A 17,455-nucleotide genomic window follows, 5' to 3' on the forward strand; every position below is an offset into this window, starting at 1 on the left:
CTACAGTGACTGGATTTCGTACATATTACATACGGAAGATAAAATCAGTTTTGATAATAAGCATAATATATCATATACAAAAATCTGCTACATATTCCTCAGAGCGACAAGTCCACTTGAAAATTGTACCGATATGAGAACATTTCCGGCCTATAACAGGCTAAATAATACTCCTAAAAGTGTATTATGAATATCTTTCCAACTTTTTAATGTACGCTAAAAACGGGCCGATGTTTTCGCATCGCAAGCGTTTTCAATCATCGCTTTCAACGCCACCGGGCTTCTAAACGAAAGTGAACACGACTGAAAATTAATACATCGCCGATCAAGACTTCGACGTCAAACGAAACAGGTAGCGAGAGACGAAAGCCGATACGAACTCTTACTAATAAAATTGTAATTTCAAATGATTCTCCGTAGAAAGCGAGTTAGAAAGGGTTTAGGGAGCGAACGGAAATTATAGAGGCGTATTTATAAAGCTGTTTATTGGATAATAAATCATGCGTTGCGTAACGATACATCGAAATGCAGTACTTATCATCGCTACTGTATAGTAGCGCTACAGCCTCTTCTGACTTTAAATAGTAGGATTTAAAACATAATAATATATACACATAATCTGTAAATAAAAGAACCTTAATTAAATTATTAAAAAGGGTAAACGCATAATAACGTTGATTCCGGCCCTTTATGAGTTCACACAAGCCTTCGAAAAACAAGTTATCATAAGTTTTATCGTCAATTTACAAATTATTTTATGGCTGATTTTTAACTAACATAGTTTCTGGTATTTTTTCTGCCAGTCATAGTATAATTAATGGATAAAACATAGCAGTATTCGTAAACGCGATATATGCGTCTCATTTATGATGGTCTTTATCGAAATCGGCTTTTCCGGCAGTTTTATGAGTGATGTTTGAGCGACACAAATCAGCGTACAGGTGATAATTTATTCAGAATTTTTGTTATGAACACGTTTCATGTTGATTTATTTACGTGGCCTTCAAAATAATATCGTCGCGAATATGACTGCGCCACGGATCGAGCACTACTTATTTGAGTTCGTTTTAACACCTACTAATGACTTCAAATCACTTGTTTAAACACTACGTTGAGGCTCCTTTAGGAAGACAAATTAAAAATATATTGCGCTTGATATCGAAACTTTTCCGAGCATAATTTTACTATTTACTATGGTTCAAAGAGGAAAGCCATTTAAAAATAGTTATTCCATATTGAAAATGAAAAGTAAGCGGGAGGAAAATCTTATTATGAACAACTTAGGTGTCAAAACTTTTATTTACAAGTAAGTAATATAGTGATGTAGGAGTGTGTCAAGATATTAATATCAAATCTTAAATCCTAGGTAGGTATTCAAATAGCTTAGTGCAAAGTTGTTTTGAATAAGGATGTCCATATACAGAGAATCCAGGATAAGACTAATTAGGTAAGTCGCGGAAATGTAATCTTTTATTTTTAACGCCAGACAGTAAATAGTAATTAACATAAATAATGTAGTAATTTACTTTGTCTAGGTTTTTTTGGGTGTATCGCTAATATTTAATTTGCTTGAAGGCTTTTGAATCAAAGTGTAATTGAAGGAACCACAATTATACGGAAGTCGATTAATTAAATATCCTTCAGTAATAAAAACATCGTTTAAAGAATGTTTGTTCATTATTCAAGAACGTAATGCATGTTAATATTATTCCATTCATTATTATGTACTACAGTGTAAGAACGTATTGACATTAAGTGATCGATAGTGATTAGTAAAGATATTAACTAAGTTACCTGAAGAAAATAATAAAAACAAGTAGCTAATATTTATTAACATACCAAAGAGTCAGATGTTTTGATACATGGTTATTATGCATTTAAATTTTACGTTTTATGGGTCTTCACAAAGTTTCTCGGAATAGATATCGCATCTCAAACCCAGCTTATTCCGCGAACCTTGCATTCACATTATAAACGATAGGTACCTATACGTAGGTGCGTGCAATACTCTCAATTCAACCTTCATAGTCGTCCCACGCTACGATTAAATAATAACCATTAAAAAGTTACTTAAAACTTCATAATCTGTGGCTGTGACGAGTACGAGCTTACGCAACGTGCCACAAACGTGCGGACGAAAGTGAAAGGTCTCAGATTCACCGCTCAATTTATTTTGACAACGTATTTAATTGTATGTCTAATCACTAATAAGATGGTCGACAAACTACCGGTAATAGAACGCTTTCGTAACTAATCGTAGCTTGTATGGTAACATTATTTATGAAAGTTATCTGTGCTGTCAGTGCGAAGCTACTACATTGACAGCCGCGATAACGACCTTTGAGCAAAGACTTCATTGAAGTTATCATTTGAATGGATAAATAATGTTCTGTAACCCACGGACAGTGTGACCAAAAGTATAATAAGTTTTCCATGTCCTTTTAATCGAGAATTGTTGACGCATCGGGACTTGTATCTATGGCACCCTAACGCACACGTGAATATGACAAACGTTAAGAATGAGAGTGATTAAACTATCATCTTAGTTGTAAATCGATACTATAGCAAAATCCAGTTCAATATTTACACCAGTCCTACAGGAGTTATCGGTAAAAAGATCTTTGTAATTGTGATGTAAATTTCTAGTGGCTTACTGTCAAGCTAGAACAATCAGAAGTGCCAAAGGCGTCTGACGTTAATTCTGCTTATGGACTATCCATCATAACTTGGAGTACTTTATAATGCGATTACTTTTGACATTAGGCTGAAGCCTGAATAACGGCGTGCTCGGTGACATTAAGCACTAGACCTAATAACACTCAAATATAATAATATTAAGTTCTAAGTAGCAAATTTTAGGTATTAGATCGCTTTGAATCGTAAAATCAATGTTTAAGAAGCCACATTTTATATTGGACTTCGAAGCTTGTTGTAGACACATTTTTATTAATATCTTTAGCATAATATTTTGAAATAGACATCAGTGCTAACGTATCTTCTATATATTAGGTCTAGCCTTCCGCCCGCGGTTTTGCCCGCGTGGAATTCCAAAAAATCCTCTCTTTGTGCTTCTCTACACTTCCTAAGGAATCTTCATATCAAATTTCAACTTTCTACGCTCAGTAATTTCGGCTGTGCGTTGTCCGTCAGTCACTCAGTAACGGAAGAGTTTTGTATATATTGATTTAGTTAAATAAAGAGGCGAAAAATACAACTAACCGCCGTATGTAATTATGTATCATTTATCAAAGCTAAGCAATAAAACGTCCGCAACATAACATCAATGAACACCGACAAGTGAATAAGTGACAATTACTGTAACGATCTATATCGGTCATTGACGCATAGTAATGAAACATATCTTGTACGCTATCTGAATGTAGGTTATAAGATAAGAGAATAAAACATTGCATTATCTAATCGTTATTTAGGTGGAAATTTACGTTGGTAATGAGAAAACAGCAGACTAACTAAACTTTTGAGAATTAGATATACCTAGTCTCCCTGAAAAGTTTTTTTCTTCATTTACGCCTTTAAAAATGTTAGTCCCATGTAAAAGGAGCGAGCCATTTGCTATATACGGAACAGTGAACACGTTACCAGACTACTATTGGTAATAATCCAATATAAATTAGATAAAGATCAATAGCATTTCGTCCGACTCGCGAACTTTTTCTCCAACCTGGGACCTCGTGGTCAGCAGTCGCAGTACTACTGACCGCGTCACAGAGGCAGTCATATTTTTTTCTTATTGTCTTAAAAGATTTCTTTAAACAATTGTGTTTCACAACAAGGGCTAAACAAAATCACTTTTATTTCAACGTATTCCTCGAATAAAACAAAAAATACGTTTTTCACAAGAATTACTTACTTTATTTACGTTTTCCTTAATATAATTATTCTAGCTCCAACAGTTTAACGACCTATAAATTAATATAAAATTACTTAACCTATGAAAAGCTAGCGTGACTCAACTCTATCACAGTTCAGCTGAAACAAAATTACTTTTCCTTATAATGACTACTTGTAATACTAAATAATAAATATATTGTCCTTGCCAACTTTGTAAACAATGATTTGTTTTTCAGAAAACAGACTTTATTCCACGTAATTATATTGTTATGCTCAACTGTAAATGTTTTATTATTTTACGATCATATTTTTAATTATCCCTTAAACTAACACGCCAATCTAAGCAGAAGATACATCATACCAATTTTAGTTCTAGATTTATTTTATAGCTATGACTTCTGTCTAGCCTAGGCATAAAGATCATCAAACCAATCAAACATTTCTTTTCTTTTCATTTTTTCTTTTTTTAAAAGATAACTCCCGCACTAAGAATTGCTTTTGTATCGCGCGGACTTTTACAAACATACAAACAACGGACACAAAGCACAACCAGACCCGAAACAATTATTTGTGGATCACACAATTAATTGCTCCATGTGGGAATCGAACCCAGTACCTCCCGACGCAGTGGTACCGGCGTGGCGACCTAAATCCCTACCCCACGCAGGCAGCTCTCCTACTAAATGTATTGACACTAATGACTGATTGTTAAACCAGGTCTATAATAATTTCTATTGACGCTCGTGACTGATTCTCTTCACAAATATTTGGGCAAGTCGTTGTTCAGTTTACAGTACGTTATCTATGTTGATGAGTGGGAAAGTTCCCTGAGCACACAGACAAGTGTCACCTTAGCGACGTGTCAACAAAACGTTACGTGACTCAAACGCTTCGACAACACGCTTGCTAACTGTGAAACTTGTGCACTTACATCTCACCTCTGATGGCCGTGTTGAACCTTTAATGGCTCACAAGAAAGGTACCATAGGTTCTGTGTAGTTCTCATTGTAAATCAAATATATGTAAAACCATGGAATTGAAGCTTGCAGTATCACTGGGTGTCGCGTTGAAGCCTTAATGGCTCACACAAGAAAGGTACCATAGGTTTTGTATAGTTCACATTGTAAAGAGATATGTAACAGTAGAATTAAAGTATTGGTGGGTGTTTCAATTGGAACGAAAGCAGTGTCAACTAGCGGCTACAGTCAGTGCAATCTGCGCGGAAACGTCAGGCAATCTAGTGAAAAATGTATGTATGCATTAATTCCCGAATATTATTAGCTAATGGCGATACTGTTATTTATGATATAACTGCTAATTAAAGACCGTATTATCAATGTACTCATACCAAATTCCTAACGTATTTGAAATGGATTTTACAACCTACAGCAACGTTCTCTCAAAATCCGAAACACTCATGTTATCAATTGTTTGTCATAATTTTATCGTGTGATTTCCGGGTAGTTATAAAATTACCCAAGTCTCTCACCGACTAGAACGTTAAACGTAACGAGTTAAAATTAACCGTTTCTTATGGTAATTTCATACGCAACATGCATTTAACATATTATCACACCATCATTTTCGACCTGAGATGTTATCGTGTATTAGACAAACACTTTCACCCATATTTATGGTGTTTTAACAATATTTCATTACTTTAGACTTTAAATTTAGAGCCACGTATTATTTTACATTAATAAAATCTTTACAGTTTAATTGCACAGTTAAAACTAGAAGAGTTTTGAAGAAGTGTATGGGTGGGAGATCAAAGAGTTCCTGGAGTCATTATCAAGTTAATCAGTTTATATGACATGAAACTTTCATTAGCGGTCTAGATTCTTATCAGCGACTCGACATTTAAATCAAGTACCACTCTATATTTTATGGAATCTCATTCTTGTTAGTCTAATTATGGCAATCGTGGATTCGTGGTTAAAGTAAAAAATGTGTGCTGTATATTTTACTCCTTATATTTTCTCTTCTGAAATGCTAACTACGTAATGCTGCTGAAATGTACAAATAGTAATGTGAATAGTTGAGCAACAACACATCACACCATTACCGTTTCCGTTGGTCAGGATCGCGTGCGAGCATGCCACCAGCCCGTCGACCTTGAGTCCTTACAGCCCTGCCTAACTACTTCAAATCAACTTTTATTGCTACACTATCGCTTGGACAACTTTCCGCTTTGCAGACCCTAAATACGTCGCACCAAGGTCGTAGAACTCGCGAAATAGTGGTGCCTAATCAAACAACTAATATCTGCTGCAGGTGTAAACTTACAGCATGTATTCATCAGACGGTTGCAAACTGCTAGGTATCAGAAGTCATATAATGCGAAAAAAAAAGTTGAACAGTGTCTGATTGTTACACGTACTGTCTAGAAATGGCTCGATTAGAGAAGCAGATAGGACTAATATATTCTCTCTGTTTATTTATACTCTGCCACTAGACAGTTGCCAACGGATGGAAGACAAAATGTATGCGGAAGAATGAAGCCGTCGTCAAAAACGAGGCATCGACTTCTTAGAAAGGATGTAAATGCTCATGGAACTGGCAAAGTTTCAAGTTTACGATAATGATTTGCATGAACGATAACGAGAGGAGCAAGCGGCTAAATGCTTTTTTTCATGTTAGTTGTACAGTCTTAAAAACTTGAAATGCTACTCGATGATAACATTTAACAAGTGACATTCTCAGATAAAAGTCTTCAAAGAAAATGTCAGTGGGAGGCAATTTATCGGCGTGCGCGACTCGTGCGAGATAAACGCAATTGTTCTGGATTCATGACATTTGGTACTGTTCTCATTCTCGCAAGGCGTTGCATAAGACCACGTCCCAATTACCGAGTGTTGCACGAACGGTTTCTCGCACGACACCTATGTCGTACGCAACTCTATAATTGTGAACAATCACTTCCGTTCGATTTGTCGGTCATTTCCTACCGATTATATGTAGGTGATACCGCAGTTTCGTTTTCCTGTGTCTATCACGTAATGCATGTAATCTACAAATGGCTAGTGATTTCACGGTTAATTCCATAGAGTTATGGCGATTTTAACTGACGGATCTATATTCCTACTTCTCCGGTACATTCGGATGCGTTCGGAGAGCGGTCGGCACTGATCGGTCGCTGCTGGGCGTTAGCCAAGCCATTCCCGCCGTTTCGACGGATTTAAATTTGGAACACTATTTTTTCTGTGCCCGTAGTAGATGCGTTTGACGAGGTGAACAATCTCTCTCAGTTTAGATATATCTACAAATCACATCTTTTAGATATCAGCTATGGGAATAAAACGTATTAGGAAAGCATGTTCCAATTTTTGAATAGAACAGTCACAAAACTCCGTACAGTTTACTGCGTGACACGAATACCTCGATTTCGTATCCTGCTAATCGTAGCTTTAGCGTTATACGAAAACGCATGTTTGATTTACGCTGTACGAATTTATAAACATTCTGCATTCCTGTTTTTCTTAACTGCATTTCTATTTTGGCCTGAATACTAGCCTTACAGATCACATTGTCACATAGGTAATACTTTTGCCGTAGATCTTAAACGATGATTTTTGAAAATGCCTCTACATTTTTATGTTTATGAAATGCTACAAAACAATGAAAATAAATGAAAGGAAAACCACTGTACATTACAATATAAATGAAAAGACCACGTAATGAGAGCATTTGCCGATGTTTGAGGAAAAAATATTGTTAACCTGTTAATGATAGTAAGACGGAGGTGGGGAACCATATTGTTATTGTTTTTGTAATATGGAAATCCTGTTAAATTATGCATTTTATAGATGTAACGAGACCTTCAAAACAGGTCGAAGAAGGAAAATGTCCTGAATTTCATAATTTATGTGAGACGTAAAATTTGAGTACAGTTGATCCTATCTATTGTACGTTAAACAATTCATACGTGGACCCTGTTCAACAAGGGACAAATTGGCAAATTGTCAAAAATGCAACAAACCGCGCCGAACAATGTAGTACATATACTTAGATACAAGTAGTAAATCAGAGCGCACGCTGCGATCTATGATTGAATAGCATCGAACTGGACTGGTTCATTGGACTCATTCTAATTCATCGAGCTCTTTGAATTTGTCATTACACCAATCGACACGATATCTAGGACGAGTAACACATGGCTGCTGTGATCAATTTTCATTTTTATGTTCTCTAAATAAAAACACAGAGAAGAGATTGCGATGAAGCAATCCGTAAACATTGTTAGAAACAAAACATTATATATAGAAAACGAGCGGCATTTACTTGTGACCTTCTGTTGATGTTCATAATTATGGTCGCATTCGAAGATCGGCAATACTTGCATCTAAAAGCTCTATCTATACATTTTACACCTAGGTACCTATATTTTATTTACATATAGCCACTTGAATCTCAAACATTTGTTTCGAAGTGTTTACCAGTTGAGGACAAACTGTTAAGTCGGTTTACAAGTGTGTTCATAGAACGAGCAGCTGATGTCACCGTGTTCTTGAATCACGAAATAACCGCGGTCTACACAAATAACACCTACAAACACGCGCACGTAGAGACACCTCGCGCTCCCAGCATGCGTGTGTGACGTTCAACAAACGTCAGATAACGCACAAATTACTGTTCGCACTGTTTTGCACCTGACTTTATGTAGAGCTCGCTATTTTAACTAGTTTAGTTCTATTTAGTTTTTATAATATAACTAGGTAGACAATATTACTGTGGATGTAACGCGATATGTAAACAGTGACTTACCTGTGCTCTATTGATGACATCGTGTGGCCCTCGCCAAGTAGTGGCCGCAGGAGATTTTCTTTTGGCTAGCTCCAACGTAGCTTCACTTGGACATCGTTCAAACATAAGCACACGTTCAGCAACAGAGCCGCGCGTGAGGAAGGGGCGCACGGGCGCCGCTCCCGTTGCGGAGGCGGGCTCGCCGGCGCCGGCGCTCGACGCGCGCCGAGCCCGCGCCTCGAACTTGGAGCGTGCCTCTGTCACGTGCGAGCCCAGCGAGGCGCGGCGCTCGCCGCTGGCGCCGGCGGCCGGCTTCCGAGCACCGGTGTCCAGCCTGTCCTGGTATCGGCTCTTGGCGTAGTCGACCAGGGAGAGCGGCGGCACCACGTCCGGCCGCTCGGCTGTGCGCTCGGCCACCACGCCGCCAGTACGCAATGCCCGCAGCAGCCGCTCCTCCTCGCGAGCGACCTCGAGCCGCATCGCGGCGGGGTCAGCCCTCCTCGCGCCTGCGCCTGCGCCTGCCGTGCCATTACGCTCTGGCACCAGGTCTGGCGGTAGAGTCACCTCTATAGTTTCGCCTTCGGGCTCTATTCTGTCGCGGCGCTGCTCTATTCTTTGGTCTCTACGAACGTCCGGCCGCTGATCTCTGACGGCATCCGGTCGATGCTCCCGCCTGAGATCCGGTCTCTGTTTTATTTCGGGTTTGGGTTCAGGTCTAGGTTTAGTCCGCAGGCTCTCTGCCAACTTGAGGCCGGGCGTAGGCCTGCACGACAGTATCTCTGTGGGCGCGAGGCCGCGCGCCTTCCAAGTCTGATATATGGCCTCGGCGTGGTCCGAAATCTGTTTAGCGATGGCGGCGATGTCTTCCTCGCCCGTGTCTATCTCGCGGCGGGCCGTGGCCGCCATGGCCGAGCCGCGCTCGTCCTAGCAGAGGCTCGGGTACGCACCGCACCGGCAGCTCTAAGGGCACACCGGGAGCCCCATCTACACTCACGGGACACACTGAAACAACACTGGAAGTGCACTGATAGAAACGAATCACATTAACGGCACTGCGGCAAAGCGCGATGCAGCACTCGGAACAGCTGTAAGAGAGCGCGCGTCCAACAATAAACAAAGGCGACGATCGCGTGTCGGAGTGCGGCGTGCGGCGGCAGACAACGCGCGTGGGGCGGGCCTTCGCGCGGACTGCGGCGCGGCGCTCGTGCCGGCGGCGCGCGCCCGCACCCCCCGCACCCCCCGCGCCCCACGCTCCGCTCCTGGTTCCCGATCCCGACAGTCGACACACGTCCTCCTTGCTCATTCACTGACACTAATAAACATTGTCTGTTTTTACTATGAGATACCCAAATACCGCGCTGAAACCGGAAGTGAGCAGCTGTTGACATGTATTGGCTAGGTATTTCAGAAATCTCTTCATTATTCAGACAAATGCTCTAATTAACATTATAAATGTACAATACTCTACGACACTGTCCATATAAGGAGAGATATAAAGCTCTATCCGGTATCGTTACGGCCTTGGGCTCAGTTGCGTTGGGCGGAATCAAAGTCGAACAGAATGCATTTGGGCGGTATGCTGCAGGGCGATGACAAGGACAAAATATCAAAGATTATGAACCTGCCGCACCAGATGGTATAAAACATTGTAGAGTGTTGACATAAGATCAGAATAATTTTCGATGCATGACTGTTAACGGCATTTTAATAAATTGGAACCTTTCAGTTGAAGTTAATGTAGTGTAGATTTAAATCTATGTACCTATTACCACTTAGCGTGATCATAATCTGAGCGACCAAAACAAGACGAAATATAACGGATACCTAAACAGTAATGTCCTTGGATAAATTTTAGCATCAGTTCTATGTAGAGCCATATGACGCTCAATTTAATGTATTTAGTGGTGGAATCGTCAGAATGCCTGTGATGTCTTATCTGTGACGAGGTAATAATCTGTGGTGTGTCCGCGCACGCGCGTCCCGCCACAAATAGCACGCGACGTGTATTTATTTACACGCTCCCTTCTCACTACTTTTATTTTTTATCATTCGACGAAGGAACATCAGTCGCTGACTGTCGCCGCGCGCTTGAATACTTCAGCTACTGGCAACTACCGTGTTTAGTTTCAGTATAAAACCTGAATAATATCCAGACTTCTAGGTCTCCAGTAACGACTATAAGTTTAAAACTCAGTAGAAGTAGCTCAAAGTGAAATTATTTTATTTGTTAAGAAGTAAAAAAAATGCCAATATAATCATTTCAAGACATCTTTCATCTTATGCTGTACAACGCATATCATTTATGATGATATATGTTTCTGTTGTATACTTACTTTGAATTAGATATTGGAAAACCTTATTACATTTTTATTAAAATCTTGTAAACAATGAAATCATCGTTTGTTGAAATGAAATGGCTGGTTTAATTTCGAAATAGATTGTGTTGATATATTAAATATGCCGTTCACATTTTCAAATGCGAGTGTTATGCGATAAATATCAATAAAAAGTTACGTTTATCATAATATAATATATATTTTCAGAATACAATACTTAAAGAGTTACTAATAACTAATATAAGACTAATCTGTTACGAATTGCTAACAAAAGCTCTACATTTTGGTAATTTTTTATTCATACTTCAACGTATCTAATACAAGATAAGAATTTGATAACATAACAAACTTGCTCCTAAAGGGAAAATCAGCAAACTCTTGCCTAAGTTTAATGCACAACACGGTTATACTAAAAATAACTTTACTACCTAATCAGTAAAACATTTTTTTTTCTATTCGCTGGTGCTTAGTAGTACCATGCATTATGACCCAGAAATCTAATCACCCCTTAAGTATATTGAACATGGAAACAGTCTTTTAAACAAAATCATCATCGTGCAGGACCAAAAATAAAAAGCCCGTTCAGAAAAGTAGATTTAAGAAAAATAAGAAGGTAGTCGAGAAAAATACAAATTAGTATACGATGTTCTATGCATATGCAATGTTCTAAGCATATGCAATGCTCTAAACATTGCATACTTGGTGTAGTGCTCAATTACACATCAGCATACAAACAATGTGGTGGATTTAAGACGCGAATTTACTCAAACATCACGGTTCTTAGTACTCGACTGCTATTTGATACCACTTTAAATACGCAACTCTATGTGAATACGCATTATACTTACCTTTTACGTTTTCTAGTTGCAATTAAAATACTAAAAGGCTTTTAGAGCCTTTATTACAATAAGACAACATATTTTTCTAGATTTGTTACGCAACAAAACTCAAAAATTTACCTATTCTAGCTGCGTTGACCAATAATAGTTATTTATAATTAAGATGCAAGCTGTTAAGTTAAGATGCAAGAAATGTATTAAATGTTGGAGGAGCCCTAGATTTGCGTCAAACCTATATTTATCCATACTAATATTATAAATGTGAAAGTAACTCTGTTTGTCTGTGTGTTACTCAATAACGCCTAAACTACTGAACCAATTTGCATGAAATTCATTGAGCATGTTTGTAAACGGCCGTTTAAGTGACCCAGGTATGGAGATATTTTGATACCCGAGAAAGGACATAGGCTACTTCTTACCCCGGGAAAATGACGCATTCCCATGGGAAAATTCCGGTGGCGAACGAAGTCGCGGGTAAAAGCTAGTTATTTATAAGGTTTGACACAATTTCAGAAATGCGTTTTTCATTTGGAATTCACGATAGGTACAGCATCGCTCGATGTTTGCCAAACTTTAGATCAAGTTTGGGACCAAGTCGAATATGATAATATTGGAAATATTTGTTAGTTGGTCCAACTCTTAGACAGAAGCGCTTTCAGATGAGTTTAAATATAATAAGTTGTAAGATTTATTTAGATGTACCTATTATGTAACATTTTAAAACCGTCAAAAGATTAAACAGCCAGTTCTAATATAGCTCCGACTGACTAATATGGCGAGAGAAAAGTGAAACCGAATGCAAATGAGCACGGAGTGTGGAGGTGAGTTGCCCAGTCGCAGCATCCGATACACCGCCGCTAATATTATGATTATGATAACGTACTTACATGACGTGTTCAACTATAACAACTGTAGCTAACGTTGTAAACATTTGATAGTAAAATAAACGCTTGTATTATACAATATTTATATAACAAGATGGGTACAAACTCGGCGTATGGTAGAGTCAGTTGGTTCTCCCGTTTACCCGCCTAATGAAAAACCAATGCCAAATTTAATTAGACCAGTGTTATTAATTTTTTTTTAAATGATATCAGTAACTCATACACTTACCCTCTTATTCATAAAAATATATTAAGTTATGAAAGGCTTATAAAGAGTTGTATTTCTTTCACTCTTTAGCGAAATGAAAAAGAGAAAACATATTATAGTAGTTTTTTAACTAAAATAGGTTTATAGTGTGTTTATGAATATGAGGGTCATATTTTAAAACGAAGTAAGTTAATAATGGTGTAATTTTGTATCTAATAATAGGCGTATAAAGCGCGGTATAAGTAGGCTAGTAGATTCAGGAAGAGCTTTACTAAACTCGTGACATTAACACGACATAACAGCACATAACAGTCACACCCTTGCCCTATAACTCACAAACATCGATATTTTAAAGGGCAACGACTGACCTCAACAAGAAGCTTCGTTAACAAAACCGACAAAAGTATTCAAATAATGCTTACTGGAGTTTATTGCCTGCTATGATTATGAAAGTACAAAGTAAGCTTAATGTTTAGTAAGTGGAGTGAGGGTAGCGTGAAATAATACGTTAATAAAATGTCAAGTGCGAAGACCACCCTTGCGGGGCGCGGCGACCGTTGACCTCCGTCCTCCTGGTAGAGCGACGAGCGTAGTAAATAACTGAAAACATTGAGTAAATCAGAAAGGCGGGACTGTTGCAATGCAGCTTGACTTAACTCTGATTAATTAATAAATGCACTGTAAAGTAACCAATGCAATGCTTTCGGACATGTAGACTGTAGAGTTCTCAAGTTTTCTGCAAGATCTGACTTATAGCTGGAATAAATCATAGTTTGGTTATGTCTTAAATAAATAATATACTTAAATTGTTCAATATGAACCATGTTATTATTATTGTGATCGCTTCATACTGAGATTTCAACGATGAATATTGATAGTTGTATTTTCCTCGTTCAGCTGTTTGATCCAGTGTATAACTGTAATTTAGCCCATTTCATAGACAATAACAATAGATTATAACCATTATAGTAATTATGGCAACAAAACTTTGTCGTCCATCATTGATTGTCAGGATGTCAGATTGTCATGTCAAAAGTCAGAAATGTCGACGCGAATTTGAAACGATGATGAAAAGCGATTGAAATTTTATTAATATTAAGGACTACGCTAATGGTTTGGCCAAATGATTACGTGATTAATGAACTACTACATAACTACTTTCGATACGCGAGTCTTGCACATAGACAGACAGACAAGTCTTGTTTGTCGCGCAATGCTAAATCAAAACAATAATAAAAATATTGTTATTATTTTCTAACATTGTCTTTCAACAAGTCTAAATTATGGATAATAATGAAGCCAAGGTACCTAACGACCTTTCAAAATGGGAATCCATAGATATTTATTTGTTTTCGAATGGACAACAGTATTCACCACCAAGAAAGTATCACTTACGGGCTGAGGAACTGAATTGGTGGCAATCCACTCTGAACCATCTAGCTAGATTACACTATGGATCACTGTAAATATATTTTTTCACATTTTCCGGACAAGTTGTAGTTTGATATGTATGTCGCTCTACGACCATTAAGTATCGTGTGTTCGATTTCCATAGATACAAAATATTTTATTGAAAAATCCACATTATTATTTAAAAACGCAGTCTAGTGCAGACATGGTGTCTTTTGGAGCTAAAGTCAACTCTACTATAATCAGCGTTGATACACAGTTCGGGATTACTGCTTAAACTAATTAGGACTTTTATTTAGTTTCATACACTCTTGGTCACTATTTATGTGGATTGTTTAACAAATATAACTCTGCTCATTTCAGTCACAAGTCTATAGAGTTGTACGGCATAGATGGTAAAAAGGTAGAAGGCCCTCTACAGCTTATCGACGGAACTTACTACGTAGCTGTTGTACCGCCAGACGCTTTCATTGACGCTAGCTACGAGAAATACTTGATTAAAGCCTCCAAGTAAGTAGTGGCGTAGATATAGAAATAACTTGGTCTTTTGTCAGCCATTCCGTAGTAGAGTAAGAAAATTATTAAAAAGTGTCACCTATGGTAGACGCCAGACGGCGTCATGCGTGACAAAATGCGTATAACATAAATATTTATAGTTCAAAGGATTTTGTTAATTTACCCGATTGTGTGTAAGTTTCTCTTTAATGGCGCAAACCTCCTTTACCTCCTTGTACCCGTTGTAAACTCTATGTTACGCTCTACCTACAAATCCTAGTAGTTCGTGCTTTTATACATAGATGGCGTTGATTTCAATTTGGGTTGAAAGTTATTTGAGTATTAAAAAAAGTTAAGAACATTCAACGATACAAGATGTTCCTAAAACATATCAAGTGATCCATATTCCTAATTAAAAGGGAAAATTACAGGTCATGGGAAAAAAGTCAAGCAAAGAAGGCAAATGGAAGTTCTATTGTCGTTAAAAAAACAGGTATAAATTTATTGTCATAAATAAACACCTATCTAGTCTTAACAGTTCTGGTGTTTACAGTACATTTTATTAAAATAATATATATATGTTTTTTTTAAATATACTAGTAAATATTTATTGACCAAAAAATTAACAGTTTTGCATACAAATATAAGCTCACAGTATATGATTTCAGGTCCGCCTCAAATAGACAGTTCTACAGAAGCGGTCGTAACCCCAGAACTTACTGCTATCAAAACGCCTGACGAAAATGCCGACGTCGTTGTTGAATCTGTGCGTGTCACTCTAATACTGATAAACACTAATCTTAATATAAACGTACAATAAAACATTACTTCTGGCAATAATCTGTAAACAATCATTTATTTTATAGATCATAGCGATACCCCGGAAAAGTAATACACCAAAACCAGACGTGGTTGAAACTAAGCAGCCACGTAAAAGTATAATCGGTTTGCCAAAATCACATAGTAAAACGGAAAGGAGACGCTCAAGTGGAGCTCATACGGCATTCGTAAAAACTCCCTCCTCACAAATAAAAAATAACTCTAGGAAACCGCTCACTAGAATACCCATCAAAGTTAATGGACAGACTATTGGTTCAGCAATAAAGCCTAAAGTGGTATCGAAATACAAGGCCGCTTCACCACCCACATCTACAGTTCCAAATAGCTTAGCTCCTATCGTCAATACTGAGCCGGTTGACAACTTAATCAGTGACCGAGATATAATAGTGATATCGACAGACACACATTTGTACAAGAATCCTGAAAGTGACAATAAATCTATGAAGTTAGATGCGTACCAAATACCTATTGCAGATAACGTTATTATTGCCACTGTGGGCTCGATTGAACACGTCAATGAAGAAGCGCAAACCGCGGTAGAACAATCAACGCGGGAAGTGAACACTCCCGACGCTGACGTCCTTTATACTGATAGTAAATTACAAGTAGCACCCGTGACACTTGTTGAGAGAAATATCGCTGTCACTTGCGACATTCCCCTCGAAGATAATTACATAGCAATCATAAACAAAGGTGATCCAGTCAATTTGTCCATGAACTTAGGATACCAAACCATTGGTATACAAGATGCGATCCAAACAAAATCGAATTACAACGTGGTCCAGAATAAATCTTCTTTAACAGATATAAAAACAAGAGAAGTATCGCTAAATTCTGAGGATGGCAATGCAGTAAAGCAAACTAAATCTTTGCAGTCTGTTCCGAATGATTTTAACAAAAACTTTGCTAAAGTCATAGTAGTCCAGTGTGGGTGTTGTGGTAACACTGCCGCCGTTCCTCATCTCGTAACGATGCCAGTATTCAAAACTGAAGAAGATTTTTTCATTTTGATGCCGAGTCCAGTAAAAGAGGAAATCCAAGGGTAAGATATCATAGACGTTAATCTATTCAGATTATTATATCAATTAAAGTTTCGTAAACGTACTTACTTATATTTTAGGTGTCAACGCTCTGTAAATAATAGTCCTCAAAACAATAAAAGTAAAACGAACGAAATATATACAGAATCGGCAACAAGGATAAGATCACCTACATATTTTCCCTGTGTGCCGCAGGGGGTTGGCTTGGTAATGACAGTCGGGTCCCAGACAGACGCTTATAAGAGCGAAGCTATGGTGACTAAAGAAACGGCTTGTGTTCACGAAGATCAGTGTAATGTCGTGAACTGTACTACGTCTTACTCTCAGACGATGGAAAGAACGGAAGTTATCACTTCAGTCACTAATATAAGAGCTCCTGTGGACGTGAGCACGCAGACTGCTTGGTGCAGCATATTGGTAAGTTTCACCAAAGCTAAATTTAAGTTATCTGTTACACTGTTATACTTCGTGATTTTGCCTGTGTCACAACTCACAATCTCCTCCCGTAAGTACAGTCAGCTCCAAAAGTAGCTGATCATACTCAATCTTTTGAAACCCTATATACTGAAGTGTGCACATTATTCCACAACAAAATCAAGTAGCATGAGTTAGAATTAATGACAAATGTGTTTCCCATGGAAAAAGATTGAGTATGATCAGCTGCTTTTGGAGCTGACTGTACTATAAGTATCTTATATGTTAATTCTTTGTCTATTCTTCTAGCTAGAAGCCACGCGTCACGAAGACGGTCGCTACTCTTTCCACCTGCCACCGTTACAAGTGCTCAAATGCTTCAGTCTATTATAAT

General features: G+C 38.0%; 2 protein-coding genes across 3 annotated transcripts in view; one reads left to right on the forward strand and one right to left on the reverse strand.

The window, feature by feature from the left end:
• LOC142982211 (uncharacterized) overlaps window positions 1-9,797 on the reverse strand; it is a 120,607-nt gene extending 110,810 nt beyond the window's left edge. The window contains exon 1 of the mRNA XM_076128611.1: window positions 8,617-9,797. Within this exon, the coding sequence (XP_075984726.1) occupies window positions 8,617-9,501 (885 nt within the window). The 5' untranslated portion in view covers window positions 9,502-9,797. The remainder of the gene's footprint in view (window positions 1-8,616) is intronic.
• A 4,099-nt stretch (window positions 9,798-13,896) lies between these two features.
• On the forward strand, window positions 13,897-17,454 carry LOC142978327 (uncharacterized). 2 transcript variants are annotated; one of them, XM_076122732.1, is made up of 7 exons: window positions 13,897-14,324; window positions 14,636-14,782; window positions 15,199-15,260; window positions 15,436-15,533; window positions 15,634-16,649; window positions 16,728-17,064; window positions 17,371-17,454. In XM_076122732.1, the coding sequence occupies exons 1-7, from the start codon at window positions 14,146-14,148 to the stop codon at window positions 17,452-17,454; spliced, it is 1,923 nt and encodes a 640-aa protein (XP_075978847.1). In that variant the 5' UTR covers window positions 13,897-14,145. The 2 variants fall into 2 exon arrangements, with proteins under 2 accessions (XP_075978847.1, XP_075978838.1); XM_076122723.1 differs by lacking the exon at window positions 17,371-17,454 and having other exon boundaries at window positions 16,728-17,200.
• The last annotated feature ends 1 nt before the right edge of the window (window position 17,455 follows it).

The sequence above is a fragment of the Anticarsia gemmatalis genome, chromosome 2, assembly GCF_050436995.1.
Source record: "Anticarsia gemmatalis isolate Benzon Research Colony breed Stoneville strain chromosome 2, ilAntGemm2 primary, whole genome shotgun sequence".
NCBI lineage: Eukaryota > Metazoa > Arthropoda > Insecta > Lepidoptera > Erebidae > Anticarsia > Anticarsia gemmatalis.

Excerpts from the sequence above, each read along its gene's own strand:
- LOC142978327 (XM_076122723.1), top strand. The coding sequence starts at position 14,146 with ATGGATAATAATGAAGCCAAGGTACCTAACGACCTTTCAAAATGGGAA. Across the intron at positions 15,534-15,633 it reads CCGACGTCGTTGTTGAATCT|ATCATAGCGATACCCCGGAA; the intron begins GTGCGTGTCACT and ends TTTATTTTATAG. Across the intron at positions 16,650-16,727 it reads GTAAAAGAGGAAATCCAAGG|GTGTCAACGCTCTGTAAATA; the intron begins GTAAGATATCAT and ends CTTATATTTTAG.